This window comes from Lepidochelys kempii, chromosome 7 (genome assembly GCF_965140265.1).
Source record: "Lepidochelys kempii isolate rLepKem1 chromosome 7, rLepKem1.hap2, whole genome shotgun sequence".
Lineage (NCBI taxonomy): Eukaryota > Metazoa > Chordata > Testudines > Cheloniidae > Lepidochelys > Lepidochelys kempii.
In genome coordinates this window covers 126620968-126645697 of record NC_133262.1, presented here as the reverse complement: position 1 = coordinate 126645697, position 24730 = coordinate 126620968, and the positions used below count along the sequence as shown (strand labels likewise).

The following is a 24730-nucleotide window of genomic DNA, read 5'->3' as shown; positions in this document are numbered from 1 at the left end:
AAGGGGGTTGTCTCTCAGGGCCTTGACCGAGACATCAAATCTGATTATTTGAAGTGGCAGATTGCGATGCTGAAGACTGTGGCCCTGATGGTTTGCACCTCCGGAGTTTGGATTTCTTTATAGGATCATAGTAGCATTGTGGCAGGAACTGTGGTTTCATAGAATATCAGGGTTGGAAGGGACTTCAGGAGGTCATCTAGTCCAACCCCCTGCTCAAAGCAGGACCAATCCCCAACTAAATCATCCCAGCCAGGGCTTTGTCAAGCCTGACCTTAAAAACTTCTAAGGAAGGAGATTCCACCACCTCCCTAGGTAACGCATTCCAGTGTTTCACCACCCTCCTAGTGAAAAAGTTTTTCCTAATATCCAACCTAAACCTCCCCCACTGCAACTTGAGACCACTACTCCTTGTTCTGTCATCAGCTACCACTGAGAATAGTCTAGAGCCATCCTCTTTGGAACCCCCTTTCAGCTAGTTGAAAGCAGCTATCAAATCCCCCCTTATTCTTCTCTTCCACAGACTAAACAATCTCAAGTTCCCTCAGCCTCTCCTCATAAGTCATGTGTTCCAGGCCCCTAATCATTTTTGTTGCCCTCCGCTGGACTCTCTCCAATTTTTCCACATCCTTCTTGTAGTGTGGGGCCCAAAACTGGACTCAGTACTCCAGATGAGGCCTCACCAATGTCATATAGAGGGGAACGATCACGTCCCTCCATCTGCTGGCAATGCCCCTACATATACATCCCAAAATGCCATTGGCCTTCTTGGCAACAAGGGCACACTGTTGATTCATATCCAGCTTCTCGTCCACTGTAACCCCTAGGTCCTTTTCTGCAGAACTGCTGCCGAGCCATTCGGTCCCTAGTCTGTAGCGGTGCATGGGATTCTTCCGTCCTAAGAGCAGGACTCTGCACTTTGTCCTTGTTGAACCTCATCAGATTTCTTTTGGCCCAATCCTCTAATTTGCCTAAGTCCCTCTGTATCCTATCCCTACCCTCCAGCGTATCTACCTCTCCTCCCAGTTTAGTGTTATCTGCAAACTTGCTGAGGGTGCAATCCACACCATCCTCCAGATCATTAATGAAGATATTGAACAAAACCGGCCCCAGGACCGACCCTTGGGGCACTCCACTTGATACCGGCTGCCAACTAGACATGGAGCCATTGATCACTACCCATTGAGCCCGACAATCTAGCTAACTTTCTGTCCACCTTATAGATTTATGCGGTCTGTGAGAAGACCAAGGACTAAATTTTCTCTTTTATCCCCAGTGACTAAAAAGTGGCTTTGGAGTCTTTTAGTGTATGGAGTGATGCACTGGTCTTCTCAACAAACAACTTTGAGCCCTCAAAGAGAAGGTCCTCTACACAGTTGTTTGCACCTCCTTCAGGAAGCCCAAGAGATACAGCCAAAAAGCTCACCCCATCACAACCACTTTGAGATGGACTGGGCCACTACGTCAGATGCATCAAGCGCTGTCTGTAGTGCTGTTTTGGCCACTAACTGCCCTTCATTGATAGTGGCTTGAAATTGCTCCCGTTGTGATTCTGGGAGATGGTCAATAAAAGTGTTAAATTTGGTATAGTTCATATTTTGCCGTCAGGGCCTGATAGTTTGCAATTCTGAACTGCAAAGTGGCAGATGAATAAGCCTTCTGTCCAAATAGGTCAAGGCACCTCCAATCCCTATTATAAGGGTTGGACTTGAAATGAGGTTGCCGGCCACAGGAATTCACTGCATCCACAACAATGGAATTGGGCAGAGGGTGGGAAAAAAGGAATTTCGTATAACTGGGAGGTACATAATATTTTTAATCGGCCATTCTGCATATCAGTGTGGCCAATGCTGCTGTTTGCCATACAAGTTTGACTGGATCCAAAAAACACCTCATTGGCGGGGGAGGGCTGTCCTGGAGGAGGAGGAGGATGTATGTAAAATGTCCAGAAGTTTATGGTGGGTGTCTTAGCTCCTCGAGAGGTATTTGCAAGGTATCTGCCACCACCTTTGTCAGATCTTGGAAGAGTTTGAAATTGCGTATCAGAGACAGTGGAAGTGGCATTATTGCCTTGTCTGGCGAACAGAAAGAGATATTAGTGTGTGGTGTAACCTTCTCTTCTAGTTGGCTCCTGCTCCTCCAGTATCTCCTCAGGAGGTTCTGAGGCTCTAGAGGCAATAGCTGAGGGGGAATGCCTCACAATCTCAGTGTGTAACACTAGATGCCCAGGAAGAATGGTGCTTATAGGCTGCCATAGATCCCAACATGGCCATTCAGATGGTGGAAGAGGCCTGTGTGGTTGAGCCCATGGTTGGTCATACCACAGAAGTTGAGGTCCATACCAAGGGTATGACTGTGGACTTCCGGGTTAGTACTGGAGGAAACGTAGTGAGAATAATGGGAGAAGACCTCCTCCTGGTCGCTGTCAGATTCTCCACTGGAAAACGGTGGAGCTGCATGACTCAGTGGCGATTCCTGGGCTTGACATGTGCCTGGTACTGGAGACCCAATACCAATTAAAGGAGACTCAGATACCATGAGGTCCTCAGATAATTTGAATTCCTGTGGTGCCATAGTAATCAGTACCATAAGGACAGGTTTCAGAGTAACAGCCGTGTTAGTCTGTATTCGCAAAAAGAAAAGGAGGACTTGTGGCACCTTAGAGACTAACCAATTTATTAGAGCATAAGCTTTCGTGAGCTACAGCTCACTTCCTCAGATGCATATCGTGGAAACTGCAGCAGGCTTTATATATACACAGAGAATATGAAACAATACCTATTCCCACCCCACTGTCCTGCTGGTAATAGCTTATCTAAAGTGATTTCCAGCACAAATCCAGGTTTTCTCACCCTCCACCCCCCCCACACAAATTCACTCTCCTGCTGGTGATAGCCCATCCAAAGTGACAACTCTTTACACAATGTGCATGACAATCAAGCTGGGCTATTTCCTGCATAAATCCAGGTTCTCACATCCCCCCCACCCCCATACACACACAAACTCACTCTCCTGCTGGTAATAGCTCATCCAAACTGACCACTCTTCAAGTTAAAATCCAAGTTAAACCAGAACATCTGGGGGGGGGGTAGGAAAAAACAAGAGGAAACAGGCTACCTTGCATAATGACTTAGCCACTCCAAGTCTCTATTTAAGCCTAAATTAATAGTATCCAATTTGCAAATGAATTCCAATTCAGCAGTTTCTCGCTGGAGTCTGGATTTGAAGTTTTTTTGTTTTAAGATAGCGACCTTCATGTCTGTGATCGCGTGACCAGAGAGATTGAAGTGTTCTCCGACTGGTACCATAAGGGGTTGTCTGTAATGAGTCAGAGGCACCGAGGCAGATGGTGACTTTGACTGCCCAAGCGGGCTGATGAGGGCTGCCTCACAGTTGTCAGTACCAAAGGGGTCCATACTAACGATGTCTTCCAGGAGGCAGCGTGGTCTCCACTCCTGTCCCTGACTGGTGGTACCACTGCTTCAGTTCCTGTGCCCATGGGATCCTTAGGCATACCAATAGTATCAACTGCACTGGATCCATGTGATCTGTGGATACCGTGCTTGGACGCCTTCAATACCGAAGAGATAGAATGTGCTGGAATCATAGAATCATAGAATATCAGGGTTGGAAGGGACCTCAGGAGGTCATCTAGTCCAACCCCCTGCTCAAAAGCAGGACCAATCCCCAATTAAATCATCCCAGCCAGGACTTTGTCAAGCCTGACCTTAACAACTTCTAAGGAAGGAGATTCTACCACCTCTCTAGGCAACGCATTCCAGTGTTTCACCACCCTCCTAGTGAAAAAGTTTTTCCTAATATCCAACCTAAACCTCCTCTGGCTGGTTTGAGGCTCACTAAGAGGGCTCAAAGCTCTCTTTTTGGAAGTCTTACGTGGAAAGTCTGAGGATTTCTTCCTCTGCTCACTGGCCTTTGAGGTGAAAGGCTGTGGAGAAGACTCAATGCCTGGGAGACTCTGGGCACAAGTGAGACACAGGCCGAAGAGATCTCTCCATTAGGAGCAGCTTTAGTTTCAGTACCCTGTTTTTCCAGGATCTGGATTTCAGTTGCTGGCAGAAGTTACACCTCCCCAAGGCAACAGACACAGCGGGACTGCCTGTCTGTTACCAGAATGGACTCTTTGCAGAAATCCAGGTGAACGGGGCATGCTTCTTACTGGGGGCAATTCCCAGTATAGGTGAAAAAGGATAAAGGAAAACACACCCTTTTTTATAATAAGGGAAGAGAAAAAACTAAAGGAAACTATAATACTAGGAGGAAAACCACTAACAACTAGTTAAGAACGAATTTCTAAAGTATCCGTGAACGGACTGTGAATCGCTCTGTCTCTAACCAGGGGAGGTTGAGAAGGAACTGAGGGTGGTTCACCTGTGCAGCTCTAATTAGCCTCAAGGCAGCCCATGGGGAGACGAGAGCGCATGTGCAAGCCAAATGGACATTGCTACCAAAGATCTCTGATCAGAAACGCAGGGACGCACTTACACTTGCAGTGGAAACCCTACGGTGGAACACCCATTAGGACACTACTCGAAGAAGTGACTTTACACACAGTCTAATTGCTCTCAGCTCTAATATATTGATATGTAGACTCTTTTCCCTTGGTGACCAATGAGCTCTAACAAGTTATTGTTTAAATGAGCACCTCATCCAAGTGTCGATGCAGGGGAGGCAAGTATTACTGGTGTCAGAGGGAAATTAAAAAGCATACCCTTCTTTACATTGTGAGCATTTGTTCACGCATTAATGATGTTAAGCCCTGCTGTGGGATTACTAATTTGTGATGCATGCTGTTTAAACCTGATTTGTAATTTATTGCTAACTAGTGTTGAAGATCCCTCATCTCCCACATCTGAAGACAAGCATATGGTGTCACTGCCATGGTAAATGTCAACAGACCCAGCCACCAAGGTTGGGGGGGAGGAGAGGGAGAGAGAAATGGAGGTTTTACTTACTATAACTGGAAGTTTAGAGATACGTGGTCCCTATCTGAATTCCACACGTGGGGACACATGCCACGTACCCAAGTCCAGAAAGTCTAACAAGTAGCGTCCTCTGGCCCACACATATGCAGTAGGTCTCCTTGTGCGCCCAATCGAGGGTATAAGACAGTGTGGGCCAATGCCTCTCCAGTTCCTCCTCTTACCATGAATTCAACAGGATTCTGAAGCAGAGGGGATGGAGGGCAGGTATTTGAAAACAGATAGTTCTTTGAGGTGCGTGGTCCCTATCAGATACAGTAAGTAAGCTCCATTTCTTCTTTGAGTGCTGGTCCCGGTGTATATTCCACACATGGATGATTGGAGGGGTGGGGGTGAAAGGAAGCTGGTAACAAAGATGCTTGCACTACTGCAGATTCCACCACTGCATCTGTAGCAGAGACCTGAATTAACCTGTAGCGTGTAGCAAATGTGTGGATGGGGCTCCTGGTGGCTGCCCTGCAAAGGTGTTGTATTGGAACCTCCAGCAGGGACGATGTAGAGGTGGTCTGGGTACTCATGGAGTGAGCTGTGACACCTCTGGCAGGGGGTGGGGGAGAGGAGGTGTGTGCTAATCTGTAGCACTCTGTGATGCATCCCAAAACCCACACAGAGATCCTTTGAGAGGAAATAGCTTGACCACGTGATAAAACTGTTACTAACCTTTCATAACTGTTGTTCTTCAAGATGGGTCATTCATGTCCATTCCATGTTAGGTGTGTGTGCTCACCACATCACTGGTGCCGAAGTTTTTCCTCAGTGGTATCCATAGGGGACCGGCTCTGGTACTCTCTGGAGTGGCAAGCATACACGCCCGTATAAGGGGCGGTGCCGCCCCCCACGCCCTCAGTTCCTTCTTGCCGGAACTCCGACAGTGGGGAAAGAGGGTGGGTCATGGAATGGACATAAGCAACACATCTCAAAGAACAACAGTTACAAAAGGTAAGTAACCGTTTTTCCTTCTTCGAGTGATTGCTCATGCCCATTCCACGTTAGATGACTCCCAAACAGTATAATCGGAGGCGGGTAGGAGTTCATGGACATGTCGATTGCAACACAGCTCTGCCAAATCCAGCATCATAGAATATCAGGGTTGGAAGGGATCTCAGGAGGTCATCTAGTCCAACCCCCTGCTCAAAGCAGGACCAATCCCCAATTTTTGCCCCAGATCCCTAAATGGCCCCCTCAAGGATTGAACTCACAACCCTGGGTTTAGCAGGCCAATGCTCAAACCACTGAGCTATCCCTCCCACCCATCTCTGGCTTGCTGGGTGATGATGTAGTGCTTGGTGAACGTGTGTAGTGAAGACCACATCGCAGCCCTGCAGATATCCTGGATAGGGACATGCGCCAGGAAGGCAGCTGAAGACGTCTGAGCCCTAGTGGAGTGAGCCTTCACTATCTGTGGAGGCTCCGCCCAAGCTAACTTGTAGCAGGTGGTGATCCAGGGTCCTCTCAAAAGGATTTCAAACTGGAAGGCCCTTCATTCTGTTGGCAGTCGCAATAGAGTTCAGTCAATATACGGAAGGGCTTGGTGCGCTCCAAGTAGAAAGCTAGGGTGCACCTAACATCTAGAGTATGCAGAAGTCTCTACTCATTGGTCTTGTGAGGTTTCGGATAGAACACTGGAAGGAAGATATCCTGGTTGACATGGAAGTGTTACACCACCTTTGGCAGGAAGGCAGGATGGGGCCACAGCTGCTCCTTGTCCTTGTAAAACACCATATACGGGGGCTCCAAAAGTTAGGGCTCTAATCCCGGAGACTTGCCTTGCCGACGTAATGGCTAGAAGGAATATGACCTTGTATGACAGATGTGAGAAAGAGCATGAGGCCAGAGGCTCAAAAGAGGGACTTGTAAACCTGTGAAGGACCAGATTAAGGTCCCATTGGGAAACAGGATCCTGGACCGGGGAGCGAGGGAAATCGGGGGGGGACATCTTCTTGAGGCCCTTGAGGAACCTTATTTTATGGGAGAATACCAACCTTCCTTCAATGTGTGGGTGAAACGCAAAATGGCCGCCAAGTGCACCCTCATCAATGAGATAGCCACACCCTGATGCTTTAGGTGCAGGAGGTAGTCCATAATGGCTTCTAAAGAAGCACCAATGGGGGAGATATTTCACTCCGAGGTCCAGTAAGAGAAGGGGGATAGCATGCTGGTGGATAGCATGCTAGATGCAGAAGTCCCATAGGTGAAGGGCTTCCTGACACAGGGCCGACGACCGGGCTCCCCCTTGTCCTAAATTCCTTCTAAGCTGCGTGGCAGTGCAGCAGCCTATTAAGCACCTCAGGGCTGCAGCAGGAAGAGATGCCTCGCCCCCAGCCCCAGACCTGGCATAGCCAGGGGAGAGGCGCCCCTCCCATGGCCCCAACCCAGCCTCTCCCACCCAGGTGAGATGCTGCTACGGTGAGAGAGAGCAAGAGACAGCTGGGGGAGTCCCCGCTAGTCCCAGCACAGCCTGCACCCCAAGCCCCTCATCCTCAGCCCCAGCCCAGACCCCTCACCCCCAGGTGAAACCCTCACCCCCACCCACCCCAACCCTCTGCCCCAGCCCTGCACCCACACCCTGAGCCCTCACCCCAACCCTGTGCCCCAGCCCTGAGCCCCCTCCCACACTCCAACCCCTCGGCCCCACCCCCACCATTTGAATTTTGTTATGTGCACCAGTATGAAGGTTGCTCTGTCTCTAACCAGGGGAGGTTGAGAAGGAACTGAGGGTGGTTCACCTGTGCAGCTCTAATTAGCCTCAAGGCAGCCCGTGGGGAGAGGAGAGCGCATGTGCAAGCCAAATGGACATTGCTACCAAAGATCTCTGATCAGAAACGCAGGGTGCACATAACAAAATTCATTCCACACATGCGTGGGGAAAAAATTAGAGGGAACACTGTGAACTTGTCTGTTGACATAGAACATGGGGACCGTGTTGTCCGTCAGAACCTGCACCACCCTACCAGACAGATGGGGCAGGAACACCTTGCATACTAGGCAAATGGCCGTGAACTCTCTTACGTTTATGTGAAGACAGAGCTACTCCTGTGACCATAGCCCTGGAGCCTTGAGGGTATCAAGGTGTACTCCCCAACCGAGAGGAGCCAAGCTGTGGTGAGCGGGTATGCAATCTGGGCAATCAGATCTCACACGGCCGTGAACTTGGTTTGATATAGGAATGCTCTGGCTCGAGTAGAGTCAAGGACTGCTCTGATTAACTCTATCCTCTGAATGAGGACCAATATTGATTTTTGTTCATTTATCAACAGGCCCAGGTTGTGACAGGAGGCTTGCAGCACCTTGATATTGTGCCATACCTGCCTCTCAGAACCACCCTTGATTAGCCAGTCATCCAGGTAGGGATAGATCTGGACCCCTCGATGCCTGAGGTAGGCTGCAACCACCACCATGCACTTTGTAAACATCTTCGGTGCTGTTGCCAGGTCAAACGGGAGCGCTGCAAATTGGTAATGCATTTTCCTGACCACAAACAGCAGAAATCTCTTATGTCCAGGGAATATTGATATGTGGAAGTACATGTCCTTTAAGTCGAGGGTGGCATGCCAGTCTCCAGGGAGGGGATAGTGGAGACCAGGGAGACCATGCGGAACTTCAACTTCTTGAAATATCTGTTGAGGTCTCGCAGGTCCAGGATGGGGCGTAGGCCCCCTTTGGCCCTTGGAATGAGAAAGTACCGGGAGTAAAAACCTTTCCCTCTTCACTTCACGGGAACTTCCTCCATGGCTCCCAGGCACAGAAGGGCTTGCACCTCCTGGGCAAGTAGTTGCTCACAAGACAGAACCCTCATGAGGGACGGGGAAGGGGGATGGGAAGGTGGGATAGAACAGAACGGGAGGGTATAACCCACTACCACCGTATTGGGGACCTAACGGTGGGTGGTTATGGTGGTCCAAGCAACAAACAGTGGGAAAATAAGGGACAAGACATATCCTGGTCCTGATTGTACACTGGGAGATTGCCCTCGGGCATCCCTTCAAAATAACTGCATGTTTTTAGGAGGGGCACCAGTCGCGCCCAAATGTGCTCCTGCTGCTGCCATCTGACCTCAGTGGCGTCGATAGCCCTTGTGTCTCTTGGTTCTACTCTGGTCTGGCTCGGGAAGCGGCGGGCTGCAGGGACACACTGACCGCTGTTTCCCGCAGCTCCCATTGGCTAGGAATGTCAAACCGCGGCCACTGGAAGCTGTGGGGGGCCGTGCCTGCGGACAATCAACATCAGCAACATGTCTTGCGGCCCGCAATCAGCTTACCCTGATGGGCCACATGCAGTCTGCGAGCCGCAGATTGCCCACCACTGCTCTAGAGTCTTTCAGGACATGTAACTTGCTGTCCATCTGTTCAGCAAACAGGGCTAAGCCCTCAAAGACAGACTGCTGGACTTCTGCCAAGAAGCCAGATGATTGCAGCCATGATGCCCATATCATTGAGACCACCGACGTCATGACTCTGGCTGTTGAATCCACCGCCTCTGAGGCGGCCTGGAGGGAGGCCCTCACAATCGCTCTGCCCTCTCCAGCACTGCATTGAATTCCTGCTTCATGTCCTGCGGGAGTGAGTCAGCATATTTTGCGGTGTATTGCCACAAATTAAAATGGTATCTGCTGAGCAAGGCTTGGTGATTAGCTATCTGCAGCTGTAGACTTGCTGTGAAATAAACTTTCCCGACGTACAGATTGAGCCACTTGGCATCTTTATTCTTAGGGGTCGAGTTGAAGTGATCATGTCTGTCATGTTTGTTGGCAGCTGTGAACACTAGTGCCCCAGGAGAGGGGTGTGTATACAAGTACTTGAACCCCTTTGGAGGAAAGTAGTACTAACGCTCTGCCCTTTTGGACACAGGTGACAAGGATGATGGGGTCTGCCACAGGGCCTTTACAATTTTGACAATCCCATCGTGGACTGGCACAGCCACCTTTGCTGGTGGTGCTACGACCAGCACGTCAAATAGGGAGTCCGCTGGTTTGGACATCTCCTCTGCTTTTAGCCCCAGGTTTGCCACGACCCATGTAAGCAGCTCCTGGTGGGCTTTTACGTCATCCTGGGGCACCGTTTGCGATGGGTCTGCAACTGACTCATCCTGAGGAGGAGGCCAGCCCCGAGGGAGGGACAGGCTGTGCGTCCTGTGTCTGAGGCACCACCTGCCCTGAAGGGTGTTGGTCCTGGGCCCCTTGACTCGACCTGATCTGCGAGCCTGGGGGGGAGCCACTATTGCTGGAGGTCCTTCCGATGCCCCCGAGACTGAGTGAAGAGTCTGAGGTCCTCCAGCTTGTGGACAAGGCCACGGATTATACCCTGCCAGGGCCCTGGCCATTGACCTTGTGGCCACACACCTGTAGGCTGGCCTGCTGGCTGCACCGGTGTTGGTAGGTCCATGCAACTTTTCACTCTCTGAGCTTGAGGAGGAATACTTTTCTTCTGATAATCATGTTGGCGCCACCATAGGATAGGCCTCCCTCCTGTATCCAGTGGCCTCTCGCTTGCCATTTGGGGAGGGGTACCAGGAGCCCGCCGAACCATGCTGTGCTTCCGGCAATGGTTGGTGATATGTAGCGGCCCGGTAACAGTCTGAGGAGTGATGCCACCTGTGGCGGGCACGATGCACAGTCTCTGGTGATTGGGAGAGCAGGGACCATCCATAACACCACGGCAACTGGCATCAGAGCTTGTGAAAGCGCCTGGTGACTGTCTCCAGGGCTCTATGATACGCACCTGTGGCCTGGTACCACAGGTTCGGCAACTGTGTGTTGTGACCCCGGCGATCGGTACCCGAAGTTTGGCGATCAATGCCCATAACTCGTCTGGTCTCGGATCTGTAGTCTGGGATGCAGTTCTGGAGATTGTTGGCACAGTCCCGGGGACCTTCAGGATGACTTGTGAAGGGGTGCCATTGATGGCTTTCCCCTTGAAGCGGGTGGGAGGGCAGGGTTCCTGGGTCTCTCATCCCATGGAGTTGGCAGTACCACGAGAGAGAATCTCTCTTATTGCCTGCAAGGCTTCTGGGGTGGATGGCACTGTAAGGTACCACATGCCTGCAGCACCTTCAGGAGTGGGGGCCAGCTCATGGAGCAGGTTGGGCCCTGTTGGCGAGGTTGCCACCTGGCTGGGCTCTTTGTCCTGTCCTTGATCTCACAGGTGCCTGGGGAGCTCCCCCTTTCCGCGTGCTTCCTATGTCTTTTGACTGGTACCGGCGATGCAGAGCGATGCCGAGATGAACTCGGTGCTGGTGCTTCTTGCCAATGCCGACGTATTCGGTAACCGAGTCTGAATGTGCCAGCTCTGAGGCCAGTGCCAGCGCGGACTCCATGAGGAGCGCACAAGGTCTGAAGTCTCTCTCCCTCTTGGTCCAGGGCTTGAATCCTGTACAAATGTAGCACTTTTCGCAGATATGAGACTCACCCAGACACTTCAAACAGCTTAGGTGCTTATTGGCATGGGCTTCTTACAGCAAACGCATGGATTAAAGCCCGGGGAACATGGCATGCCCCCTCCCTGGGCTAAGTTCCTCAGGGGACTATTTGCTAAGACCTATTAAGAACTGAAAACTTACTACTAACAACTATTTACACAAAAGTTCAAAGAAACACTGCAGAGCAACCAGAGCTGGCGGTAAGTAGTAACTGGGGTGGGGTGGGGGGGCCAGCAGCACCCGTCAGGGTTCCTTCCCCACTCTGAATTCTAGGGTACAGATGTGGGGACCTGCATGCAAGACCCCCTAAGCTTATTCTTACCAGCTTAGGTTAAAAACTTCCCCAAGATACAAACTTTGCCTTGTCCTTGAACAGTATGCTGCCACCACCACCAAGCATTTTAAATAAAGAACAAGGAAAGAGACCACTTGGAGACGTCTTCCCCCAAAATATCCCCCCCCAGCCCTACACACACTCTTTCCTGGGGAGGCTTGAGAATAATATCCTAACCAATTGGTTCCAAAATCATGAAAGACCCAAACCCCTGGATCTTGGAACAATGGAAAAATCAGTCAGGTTCTTAAAAAAAGGATTTTGTTTAGAAAAAAAAAAAAGAAAGGTAAAAATCATCTCTGTAAAATCAGGATGGAAAATACTTTACAGGGTATTCAGATTCAAAACACAGAGGATCCCCCTCTGGGCAAAACCTTAAAGTTACAGAAAACAGGAATAAACCTCCCTCTTAACACAGGGGAAATTCACATAAAACAAAAGATAAACTAATCCGCCTTGCCTGGCTTACCTACACTAGTTGCAATATTGGAGACTTGGATTAGGATGGGTTGGAGAAGATGGATTTCTGTCTGGCCTCTCTCAGTCCCAAGAGAGAACAACCACGTAAACAAAGAGCACAAAACAAAAGCCTTCCCCCCCACCCCAAGATTTGAAAGTATCTTGTCCCCTTATTGGTCCTTTGGGTCAAGTGCCAGCCAGATTAGCTGAGCTTCTTAACCCTTTACAGGTAACAGAATGTTGCCTCTGGCCAGGAGGGATTTTATAGCACTGTATACAGAAAGGTGGTTACCCTTCCCTTTATATTTATGACAGCCCCTTATACCGGCACATATGCATGCCACTCTAAAGGACACCAGAGCCAGTCCCCTACAGATACCACTGAGGAAAAGCTTCCGGCACCGGTGCATGTGGCGACCATATACATCTAACATCGAATGGACATGAGCAATCACTCAAAGAACTTTCTGCTATGGCAATAAAAAGTCTTGATAACATCCTGATTGGTTTGGTAGTTTACAGGTCGAACACCAGGGCATGCTGGACATCAAAGGAGCTAAGTCTCTTATCTTTGGCAGAAGTGTGGAGTTTGGGGGGGGGGGGGGGAAGACAGGTAAGTAGATACTTTGGTTGTGGAAGAGAGGATGCAGGATTCCCACTCAGGCCATGCAGTGGTAAGAAGGAACTGGAGAGGCATCAGCCCTCACTGTCTCTTATGCCCAGGAGTGAAAGTAAATTAGAGGTACGCCGGAGTCCTGAGCAGGGGGCGTGGCCTCAACCAGAAGAGGCGTGGCCTTAAATCCCCAGGCCCTTTAAATCTTGATTTAAAGGGCCAGGGCTCCAGCTGCGGTAGTGGCGTCTGGGAGCCCAGGGCCCTTTAAATCACCCCCGAGCTACCAGCTGCAGAGGCGGCTGGGAGCCCTGGGTCTTGGGGTTGATTTAAAGGGCCCAGGGCTCCAGCTGCCGCTACCACAGCGGAGCCCCGGGCCCTTTAAATCACTCAGGAGCCCTGGGGGCTCCTGGCTGCCACTGCTACCCCGGGGCTCTGACAGAGCTTTAAAGGGCCTGCAGCTCAGCTGTGGTAGCAGCTGCCAGAGCCCCAAGCCCTTTAAATCCCCACCTGAGCCCTGCTGCCCTAGCTCTGGGGTAGCGGTGGCCAGGCTCCATTGGGGATTTAAAGGGCCCCGAGGCTCCAGCAGCTGCTACCGCCCCGGCCCTTTAAATGCTCACCAGAGCCCCACTGCCACTACCCCAAAGCTCGGGCAGTGGGGCTCAGGCAGGGATTTAAAGGGCCCCGGAGCGCCAGCTGCCGCTACTGCTCCGGGGCCCTTTAAATCCCCGCCACAGCCCCGCCGCCGCTACCCCAGGGCTTCAGCAGTAGGGCTCAGGCCGGGATTTAAAGGGCCCCGGGCAGGGGTAGCAGCGGCTGGAGCTCCAGGGCCCTTTAAATCCCCGCAGCAGCCCCGCCACCGCTACCCCAGGGCTTTAAATTGCCCTCTCGGAAAGCCAATCCTGGTACGGTGCACCGGCTCTTACTGGTATGCCATACTGGGGCATACCGGCTTACTTTCACCTCTGCTTATGCCCTCAGTCGGAAGCACAAGGAAATCCATTGCACACGTGCAGGCCAACAAACGCTGTTAGCATTTCCAGACTTGGGTGCATGGCTCACATGTGTACCCACGTGTGGAATACACATAGGGACCAGCATTCAAAGAACTCGTTGTTATGGGAATTAGGGAAGGAGCTATATAGCCATTTTTACTTCTAAATCTCTCCTCTGTTTAAGAAAAAGAAATCTAACACATATATGACAGATAGTATTGTATATCATCTTGAGGTGGTGGCAGCAAGCAAGCAGCATTCACAGAAAACATCAGTATTTCTTGACTGAAATTGTGGTTTGTCAGAATGGAAAGGATGATACCTCAGGCATTTGCTTGAATAATTATTATTGTACTGAGGAAAGAAGCTGCAGTAAGGACCCAGACCGCTGTCTACAGTTCACTCCAACAGGAGTAGGTCTTGAACGAGAGGGAAAGGCTGCCCATAAACTCCAATGTGGCGCAGAAAGAAGGCATGAAGATAAGGGTATAAGAGATGCTGAGAGACATACCCAGCCCTCTGTGGAGATAGAGGTGGTTAGGGACTATTTAGAAAAGCTCGACGTGCACAAGTCCATGGGGCCGGACGAGTTGCATCCGAGAGTGCTGAAGGAATTGGCGGCTGTGATTGCAGAGCCATTGGCCATTATCTTTGAAAACTCGTGGCGGACCGGGGAAGTCCCGGATGACTGGAAAAAGGCAAATGTAGTGCCAATCTTTAAAAAAGGGAAGAAGGAGGATCCTGGGAACTACGGCCAGTCAGCCTCACCTCAGTCCCTGGAAAAATCATGGAGCAGGTCCTCAAAGAATCAATCCTGAAGCACTTGCATGAGAGGAAAGTGATCAGGAACAGCCAGCATGGATTCACCAAGGGAAGGTCATGCCTGACTAATCTAATCGCCTTTTATGATGAGATTACTGGTTCTGTGGATGAAGGGAAAGCAGTAGATGTATTGCTTCTTGACTTTAGCAAAGCTTTTGACACGGTCTCCCACAGTATTCTTGTCAGCAAGTTAAGGAAGTATGGGCTGGATGAATGCACTATAAGGTGGGTAGAAAGCTGGCTAGATTGTCGGGCTCAACGGGTAGTGATCAATGGCTCCATGTCTAGTTGGCAGCCGGTATCAAGTGGAGTGCCCCAAGGGTCGGTCCTGGGGCCGGTTTTGTTCAATATCTTCATAAATGATCTGGAGGATGGTGTGGATTGCACTCTCAGCAAATTTGCGGATGATACTAAACTGGGAGGAGTGGTAGATACGCTGGAGGGGAGGGATAGGATACAGAAGGACCTAGACAAATTGGAGGATTGGGCCAAAAGAAATCTGATGAGGTTCAATAAGGATAAGTGCAGGGTCCTGCACTTAGGATGGAAGAATCCAATGCACCGCTACAGACTAGGGACCGAATGGCTAGGCAGCAGTTCTGCAGAAAAGGACCTAGTGGTGACAGTGGACGAGAAGCTGGATATGAGTCAGCAGTGTGCCCTTGTTGCCAAGAAGGTCAATGGCATTTTGGGATGTATAAGTAGGGGCATTGCCAGCAGATCGAGGGACGTGATCGTTCCCCTCTATTCGACATTGGTGAGGCCTCATCCGGAGTACTGTGTCCAGTTTTGGGCCCCACATTACAAGAAGGATGTGGATAAATTGGAGAGACTCCAGCGAAGGGCAACAAAAATGATTAGGGGTCTAGAACACATGACTTATGAGGAGACGCTGAGGGAGCTGGGATTGCTTAGCCTGCAGAAGAGAAGAATGAGGGGGGATTTGATAGCTGCTTTCAACTACCTGAAAGGGGGTTCCAAAGAGGATGGCTCTAGACTGTTCTCAATGGTAGCAGATGACAGAACGAGGAGTAATGGTCTCAAGTTGCAGTGGGGGAGGTTTAGATTGGATATTAGGAAAAACTTTTTCACTAAGAGGGTGGTGAAACACTGGAATGCGTTACCTAGGGAGGTGGTAGAATCTCCTTCCTTAGAGGTTTTTAAGGTCAGGCTTGACAAAGCCCTGGCTGGGATGATTTAACTGGGAATTGGTCCTGCTTCGAGCGGGGGGTTGGACTAGATGACCTTCTGGGGTCCCTTCCAACCCTGATATTCTATGATTCTATACCCTGACCAGTGTTATTACAAACAAGTCCTTTCTCTTGGATACTTACAAGGCTGGGAAACAGCTGTGATGTACTGTGGTGAGAAGAGGAGGTATCGTCCAGGGGAGCAGAAGGAGGGGCTCAGAGCAGTTCGACACAACATTGTGAGATGTTTGGGAGGATCAAGGATATCTGCAAGTTAAGGAAAAAAGTCTCATCAATCTCAGTGAACTTGCCTCCCTATTCCCACTACTAAAGTACACACCAATCCTGCACACCAAGATACCCAGCAGTACACACCCTTCTCAAAATCCTCTGTGGCATTAGGCATGTACCAGACTTCACTTCCTCCAAGAGCACTCAATTGCCAGCTGCACTCACAGCAGGCCTTCTGTGGCACGCACAGACCACCATGCATCCTGCTACGCAAAATTTTCACTCCATACACGTTTTGTGATCGTACCGGCATCTATAGTTATATTTAAAGCATTTATCTTGCCACATGTCTTGTAAAGGTGGCAAGATGCCTACCAGTGAGGAAGCAACAGCTGCCTAAATCTCAACAGAATGATATTACTCCAGACTTTCTTCTGTGCCCACCTCCTGCTGGACCACCGCACTGCCAGATGCAGAGCCCCAATATGCAGAGTTTAAACAGTGTGTGATCCATGTGTCTTATATTTAAATTACATACACACAGATTGCAAAATCAAATACTCAAAAGTTAGGAAATGCCAGAACTAAGTTTGCTTGTGCAACCTTTATGCATACATACAGAGGGCTGAATTACGATATAGTTTTCACTTACATGATTACATGCTGTTTTTTCTCATGGGCCCCTATCTCGTTCAGTGGACAGAACAGACTACGCTCACTTAATGACCAGTTCTTCAATAGTTTTCTCTTTGTTGTTCAGTGTGTGGTCATATGCCTTATTCACTGCACACTACTTGAACCCAAGACCGAATTATTAATTTCCTAATGGACTTTTCTGTAATGCTGATCATTATAGTATCTGAGTAGTTCACAAACACTCTGTGATGTGAAAGGGTATTATCCCCATTTTACAGGTGGGAAACGGACACACAAAACAATTAAAGGTCAAAAGAGTCCACTAATTTTGGATGCCCAATTTGAGATGCCTAGAACCTAATTTTTCCAGAGTACTTAGCATTATATGGCTCTTTATATGTTCAAATCGTAGCTTCCATCAACTTCAGTTACAGCTGTGAATGCTCAGCACTTCTGTGCATCAGACCCCAGGAACTCAAGTCAGGCATCCAGCAAATGAGAATACAATTAGTGATCACTTGTGAAAAGTTTGGTTTAAGAGACTTCCCCACATCACACAGAAACTGTGGCAGAGGCGAAGCAGTATGGAAAGAAGGAGGGAGAATACAAATTCAAAAGGAACAGAGGAAGCCAAGAGCAGGGGGTAGGAGGAGGAAAGACATTTGAAGGGAAAAGAATAGTCAAAAGAACTTAAATCTATATCAAGGCAAACACAAGAGACTCAGGTATCTGGGCCAGGATCACAAAAAGTTCTGTCCATCAAAGATAAAAGCTCATCTGTGAAGGGGACAGATTTTTAGGGGCTAGTTGAAGGCTGCAGAATGGACATGATTTAAGAACCAACTCAAACCTCACCATTTTCCATACCAAGTGCAAAGCACATTTCTTCATCTTCCCTTCAATAACAAATATGGTACAGCAAGCCAATTTTTTTTAAACTTCATTTATTTTTCCCCTTGAGGAGAAAGAGGAAGGAAGTAGAAAACATGTCACATATGCTAGATACGTTGCTTAATACACTTCTGGAAGACATTAATATTAAAGTTCATGAGGGTGATATAAGAACCTGCATAGACTAGATTAATTGGACTAGTAGCTACAAACTAAACTATAAAGAAATTTTCCACTAAATATTGGAAACCCCCATTTAAAAGAAGGCATGGTGGGGCAGGGGAGGGGGGGGAGGAGAGAGGAGAGAAGTCACCCTTGTATTATTATTTTTCCAGATAGAACATGTTACCCAGTGTTGAGAGATCATATCTATCCATGGGTCTTTTATGGCCCACATCACCAGAGTATGTGAGCATCTCAATCTTTCAACACATTTATCCTCTCAATACCCCTAAGTACTATTATCCCCCATTTTACAGATAGGGAACAAAAGGACTAAAAGTGACTTCCCTAACATCACACATGGAGCCTGTGGTGGAACAAGGAAATGAACCCAGGTCTCCCAATTCCTAAGCTACCACCTTTACCACTAGACCATCTATACCACAGACAATGGGACAATGAAGCAGAGTCAGTGCTTCCCTGGGGATTTAACTTGGCTTTTCCTGACGTATTGAGAGTCTTAACCTTACTGTTGCAGTCTTTTTTTGTATTTAGTTTCCTTACAGTTTAAGTTTAAAAAATAAAAACAAAAGCATTTAAATGCATCTATTTTTTAAGGTTTCAGAGTAACAGCCGTGTTAGTCTGTATTCGCAAAAAGAAAAGGAGTACTTGTGGCACCTGAGAGACTAACCCATTTATTTGAGCATAAGCTTTCGTGAGCTACACGTTTCCACAGTATGCATCCGATGAAGTGAGCTGTAGCTCACGAAAGCTTATGCTCAAATAAATGGGTTAGTCTCTAAGGTGCCACAAGTACTCCTTTATATTTTTTAAAAGCACTTGCATTTCTTTCAATGCTGAAACAGGACATTACACTAAAAGCCTCCCACCCACAAAATAATCCTTTCCTTAAGAGATTCTGTGCTAAGACAAAGATGAGAAAATTCAGCCCCAAAAACATAGTTGTATAAATACAGCTATGATTCACATCAAGTGGGGGCTCAGAATAAAGCATGGTCTTGCCCACAGCTAGTGAATAAATTCACTCGGGCTTTATAATGGTTTACAAGGGCCAGATGTGAACAACATAGAATATAAAATGTATCCCAGGATGTCAGGAATCCATTCCAGCAAGAAGTTGGACCAGAGAAATCGGCATCCAAAGGCATCAGGGATCCCTATAAGAGGAACAAAAACCTACCTTTTCTTTCAGTAAGAGAATAAATATAGTACACACTTCTATAGTGCTTTTAATCCGAGTATCTCAAATATGAAATGCAATTCTTTTGCAAATGAAGTGACTTGCCCAGGTCACACAGCCAATCTGCAGCAGAGTTTGGAATAGACCCTCAGAGCCCTGCTCTAAACTATCCTGCAACCTGCATAGGACAGACCTTGTTGAAGGGGTAAACTATGTTATTGGCAGGCACAATGGCCACTCAAGCATAGACAGGAAGTTAGTCCAGCTAACTCAGCACAGACTACCAGATGCAATCTATCGCTCTGCACAAATCCTATCACCTGCAAGTGTCAGTCCATGTGCAGAGCGTTCAGAACGGTGAAGAGAATTCGTTTCTGTACCTTACACGTCCTGCTGTGATGTGAGAGAATTTCTGACAGAAGCAGCAGTGAAGCCAACAGCAGCTGCAATGAAGGCAGGAGACAGACTACATTTCTGCAGTCTCAACTGAAGACAGACACAGCTCATTTGCAGCAGCCAATCCCAGAGCTTCTGGCGGTACAAGCCACATCAGCTCCACCAGAGTGTACCAAGAGCTATCCCAGAAGCTGATGTAACCTCACTCTAAACTCTTCCCTCCCACCAGCATACACCTCTCCAACCCTGTCCCAGCAGCTGATGTAACTCTACTCCACGTTGCAGCACAAAATCCAGTTTTAAAACTGCAGTGTCAACAAGTGGTTTATGGGTGGCAAGCCCCAGCGTAGGCCAGACAGTGCTACTCCCACACTTAGTGTGCAGCATGCTAGATTCCCATCCTGCACCCTCCTCTTCTTTCCAGGCCTATTAGTGTTCTGATAATGGTTGCAGACTGGCTGCAGATGCCCTCCTCCTGCTTTCAGGGACAGACTGGCCCTCAATTCTACCTTTACTCCAATCTCCTCCTCCCATTTCCCATAACATCACAGATCCCTTCACCATGGGGGAGAGAGAGACAGTTTGCTCTTTACTGACTTCCTCTCCCCCATCAGTTTGCAGTCCAGTTGCTAAGTTAAAGGGGAAGGCACTCTAGTTTTTTTGGTAATTAATAGTTTATACTTTCTATAGTTCCTTTCAACTTCACAGACTTTACAGAATGCAAGCTGACTTCTGTGCTTGATTCAGACACATGTTATGCAGCCTCAGGGCTGCACCCACTTTGACTCTAGTCCTATTTTGCTAGTGTAATTCCAAATTAATTCCAGTGTTGCAAACTATTAGGATTAGCATAGGTCTCACAATGTTTAGTGTTTTTATTAAAGCTTCAGCTACTGAGGTTGCATTACCCAAGAATTTTAACTTTCATATTCTTTTTTTAAAAGAAGTAAATTTCTAGCCCTCATGGCTGCAGTGAACAGCTTGAAAATTTGTGGACACTACAGACTCTGACACCAGAAAGCAAGCAGAGAGCAGAGAGTGTAGTAGGAAGAGGGCCTGAAACATAAGACCATGTATCAGAGGCCTCAGGCCCAGGCTAAAGTAGTCAAAACCTTGCTGATATAAAGCAAAGTTAAGTTGTGAACAAGAGGCAGGCCCTGCTCACAGAATTTGGCAAGCATAGGGCTGATATTGCAAAAGCACATATTCCTAAGAAATGCAAGGCACAAAGCATTCACGCAAGCACATTCCAGAAAGGTGGTACCAGAACACCCTGATAAACACATTCCCCAAAGATAACAGGAATATGCTGAGCCATCTTAAAGGATAAGGTCCAAATGACAGCATGATGAATATAGATGTTTTGATTGAACCTACCAGCATAGAATCATAGAATATCAGGGTTTGAAGGGACCTCAGGAGGCCATCTAGTCCAACCCCCTGCTGAAAAGCAGGGCCCATACCCAATTAAATCATCCCAGCCAGGGCTTTGTCAAGCCTGACCTTAAAAACTTCTAAGGAAGAAGATTCTACCACCTCCCTAGGCAACGCATTCCAGTGTTTCACCACCCTCCTAGTGAAAAAGTTTTTCCTAATATCCAACCTAAATCTCCCCCACTGCAACTTGAGACCATTACTCCTTGTCCTGTCCTCTTCCACCACTGAGAATAGTCTAGAACCATCCTCTCTGGAACTACCTCTCAGGTAGTTGAAAGCAGCTATCAAATCCCCCCTCATTCTTCTCTTCTGCAGACTAAACAATCCCAGTTCCCTCAGCCTCTCCTCATAACTCATGTGTTCCAGTCCCCTAATAATTTTTGTTGCCCTTCGCTGGACTCTCTCCAATTTATCCACATCCTTCTTGTAGTGTGGGGCCCAAAACTGGACACAGTACTCCAGATGAGGCCTCACCAATGTCGAATAGAGGGGGACGATCATGTCCCTCGATCTGCTCGCTATGCCCCTACTTATACATCCCAAAATGCCATTGGCCTTCTTGGCAACAAGGGCACACTGCTGGCTCATATCCAGCTTCTCGTCCACGGTCACCCCTAGGTCCTTCTCTGCAGAACTGCTGCCTAGCCATTCGGTCCCTCGTCTGTAGCTGTGCATTGGGTTCTTCCGTCCTGAGTGCAGGACCCTGCACTTATCCTTATTGAACCTCATCAGATTTCTTTTGGCCCAATCCTCCAATTTGTCTAGGAAAACATTAGAATCATAGAATATCAAGGTTGGAAGGGACCTCAGGAGGTCATCTAGTTCAACCCCTGCCAATCCCCAATTTTTGCCCCAATCCCTAAATAGCCCCCTCAAGGATTGAACTCACAACCCTGGGTTTACCAGGCCAGTGCTCAAACCACTGAGCTATCCCTCCCCCATCACCTTAGCCTTGCCTGCATCCAGCTTTAGCCAGAGGCTCTTCATCTAGGTGCTGATTTCACAGCCAGGCACTGAGACAGCTGCAAGAAGGTGATGTTATGTTAAACATAAAGGAGATGTAGAGCTGTGTGTTCCGATGATTATTCCAATTTCCTTGTGCTCAGAAATGGTGCCAAAGTCCCTTAGCATATTTCAATTCCTACCAACTCTCCTGTGATGAATCAGGGAATCTGTCTACATAAATTATAACTTCTGGTTGATATTATGACGTTATTATGAAATTGCTGTATCACTGAACGTTTCTATGTAAATATGGAATCCATGCTGGGCTGGCAGGGCCTGTAGAACACAGCTGCTGAACTAGGCACAGTACGGAGTAGTTAGGATACCCACTATGATACTATGGTCATAGTACGGCCATTAAGGAGGTTGGCTGAAGCAAGGAGAACCCTCAACAAGGGTTTTATGGAAAATAGATCCTGTCAGACTAACGCAATCTTTTTTTGAGGAGATTACAAGTTTGGTAGATAAAGACAATAGTGTTGACGTAACATACTTAAACTTCTGTAAGGCATTTGTCTTGGTACCACACAACATTTTGATTAAACTACAATGATACAAAATTAACATTGCATTGACTGGAATAAATACTGGCTAACTGATTAGGTCCGAAAATATAACTGAACAGGTAATCAGTATTAAGTAGGGGTGTTTCCAGTGGGGTCCTGCTGGGGATCAGTTGTTGGCCCTATGCTATTTAACATCTTCATTAATTACCTGGAAGAAAACAAATCATAGATACATGTTGCAGATGACACAAAAATTGGGGGAGTGGTAAATTAGGAAGAGGACAGGTCACTGACACTGAACGATCTGGATAGATTGATAAACTGGGTGCAAACATAAACTGAGTTTTAATATGGCTAAATCTAAAAGTATAAATCCAGGAACAGAGAATGTATGCCATAATTACATCTTGGGAGTCTCTGTCCTGGGAAGCAGTGACAGAAAAGATGTTGGGGTCATGATGGATAATAAGCTGAACATAGCTCCCAGTGTGACACTGTGACCAAAAAGGGTAATGTGATTCTAGGATACATAAACATAATCTTGAGTTGTAGAGAGGTTATTTTATTTCAGTATTTGACACTGGCACAACCACTGCTGGAATACTATGTCCAGTTTTGGTGTCCACAATTCAAAAAGGATGTTGATATATTGGAGAGGATTCAAAGAAGAATTACGAGAATGACTAAAGGATTAGAAAACATGCCTTTTGGTGATAAATAATTTGACCACCTTGAATCTATTTTAGCGAAGAGAAAGTTAAGGAGTGATTTAGTTACAGTCTATAAGGTACCTACATAGGGAAAAAATATTTGATAATGGGCTCTTCAATCAAACAAAAAGGTTAATATGATCCAGTGGCTGGAAGATGAAACTTGACAAATTAGCACTAGAAATAAGGTGTAATATTTTTTAACAGAGCAATTAACCATTGGAATAATTTACCAAGGGTTGTAGTGGATTCTTCATCACAGACAAGTTTTACATGACGATTGAACTTTTTTCTAAAAAAGATCCAAAATAATTCCTAGAGTGTAAGTTCTCTGGTCTGCGTTATACATAGAGCCCGACCAAATTCACGGCCATGAAAAACGCATCACAGACTGTGAAATCTGGTCTCCCCCCATGAAATCTGGTCTTTTGTGTGCTTTTACTCTATACTATACAGATTTCATGGGAGAGACCAGCATTTCTCAAATGGGTTTTCACCCAAAAGGTAGTTGCAGGGGAGCTGCAAGGTTATTGCAGGGCGGTTGCGGTATTGCCACCTGTTTTCCCTGTAAGCTGTGCACTTGGGCGGCTACCAGGAGAGATTCAAGTGCTGCATAGTTGATTAGCAGAGCCACACACATCCAGCCAGCAGCGTGTGTTCAGGTGCCCCTCCCCCACACTGCTTTGCAGCCACATCACTCCTGAAGCTGCTCCCAGGACCCTCCTGCTGGCTGTGCAGAGCAGGGAAGGGGGGGAGGGTGCTGTCAGGGTGTCCCCCTCCCCCAGCTCCTGTATCTTATTTCCAGAGAGCAGGGTAGAAGGGACTGGGCTCATCAGGATTCGCAGCAGCTCTGATATCTGAATAAGCCTTCCTGAGTGCCTTAAAGAGACAGTGCACGGTTTCTCAGACTTCCCCAGCAGCCAGCACACAATCTCTCTCTCTCTCTCTCACACACACACACACACACACACACACACACACACAGAGTCTCTCCTCCTCCCCATGTATTGCACCTCCACAGAGCGAGGAGAGCTTTCAGTGAGTGCCTTAAAAAGACAGCAGACAGGTGTCTCTCAGAAACTTCCCCAACAGCCAGCACACGCGCGCACCCACACACACAGAGTCTGTGTGTCACACACTTTCCAACACTGTTATTGTTACTTCTTGGTACTTTCTGCAATTCAAATATATTCTCTGTAACAATTTTATTCTTTCAAAGTGTGTTATTTTAGTTTTTTGACTGGTCTATGCATTTCATTGTTTTTATTTCTCGCTTACACTTAAACTTAATTCTTTGAGTAATGAGATCTAAAATGCCTAACTTGTCCTGGCTAGAGTAATTATCTGTTAGTAACTTTTTAAAAATATATCTAGGTATTTTTTGTTTCTACTGGTGGTCCTAACAAAATTTATTCTGCACATGGGTGGAAAAAATTAGAGGGAACATTGATTGCCACCCTTACTTCTTCACTGCCTTCAGAGCTGGGTGGCCAGACAGCGGTGGCTGTTGAAGTTCTGAAGGCAGTGCTGCGCCAGCAAAACCATACCAGGCCATCCTTACTTCTGCGCTGCTGCTGGCTGCTCTGCCTTCAGAACTGGGTTCCCGGCCAGCAGCCACTGCTCTCTGGCCTCCCAGTTCTGAAGGCAGTGCCGCCATCAGCAGCAGCGCAGAAGTAAGGGTAGAAGTACTGCAACTCCCGCTACAATATCCTTGCAATCCCAGCCTCCCCCCA

General features: G+C 47.8%; 1 protein-coding gene across 13 annotated transcripts in view; it reads right to left on the bottom strand.

Moving 5' to 3' along the window:
- ALDH18A1 (aldehyde dehydrogenase 18 family member A1) overlaps positions 1–24730 on the bottom strand; it is a 79330-nt gene that overhangs the window by 41899 nt on the left and 12701 nt on the right. For 8 of the 13 annotated variants that reach the window (XM_073354712.1, XM_073354717.1, XM_073354710.1 and 5 more), the window contains one exon: positions 15966–16088. In XM_073354712.1, the coding sequence (XP_073210813.1) occupies positions 15966–16059 (94 nt within the window). In that variant the 5' untranslated portion in view covers positions 16060–16088. The other 5 variants (XR_012160103.1, XM_073354706.1, XM_073354708.1 and 2 more) reach the window with 3 other exon arrangements.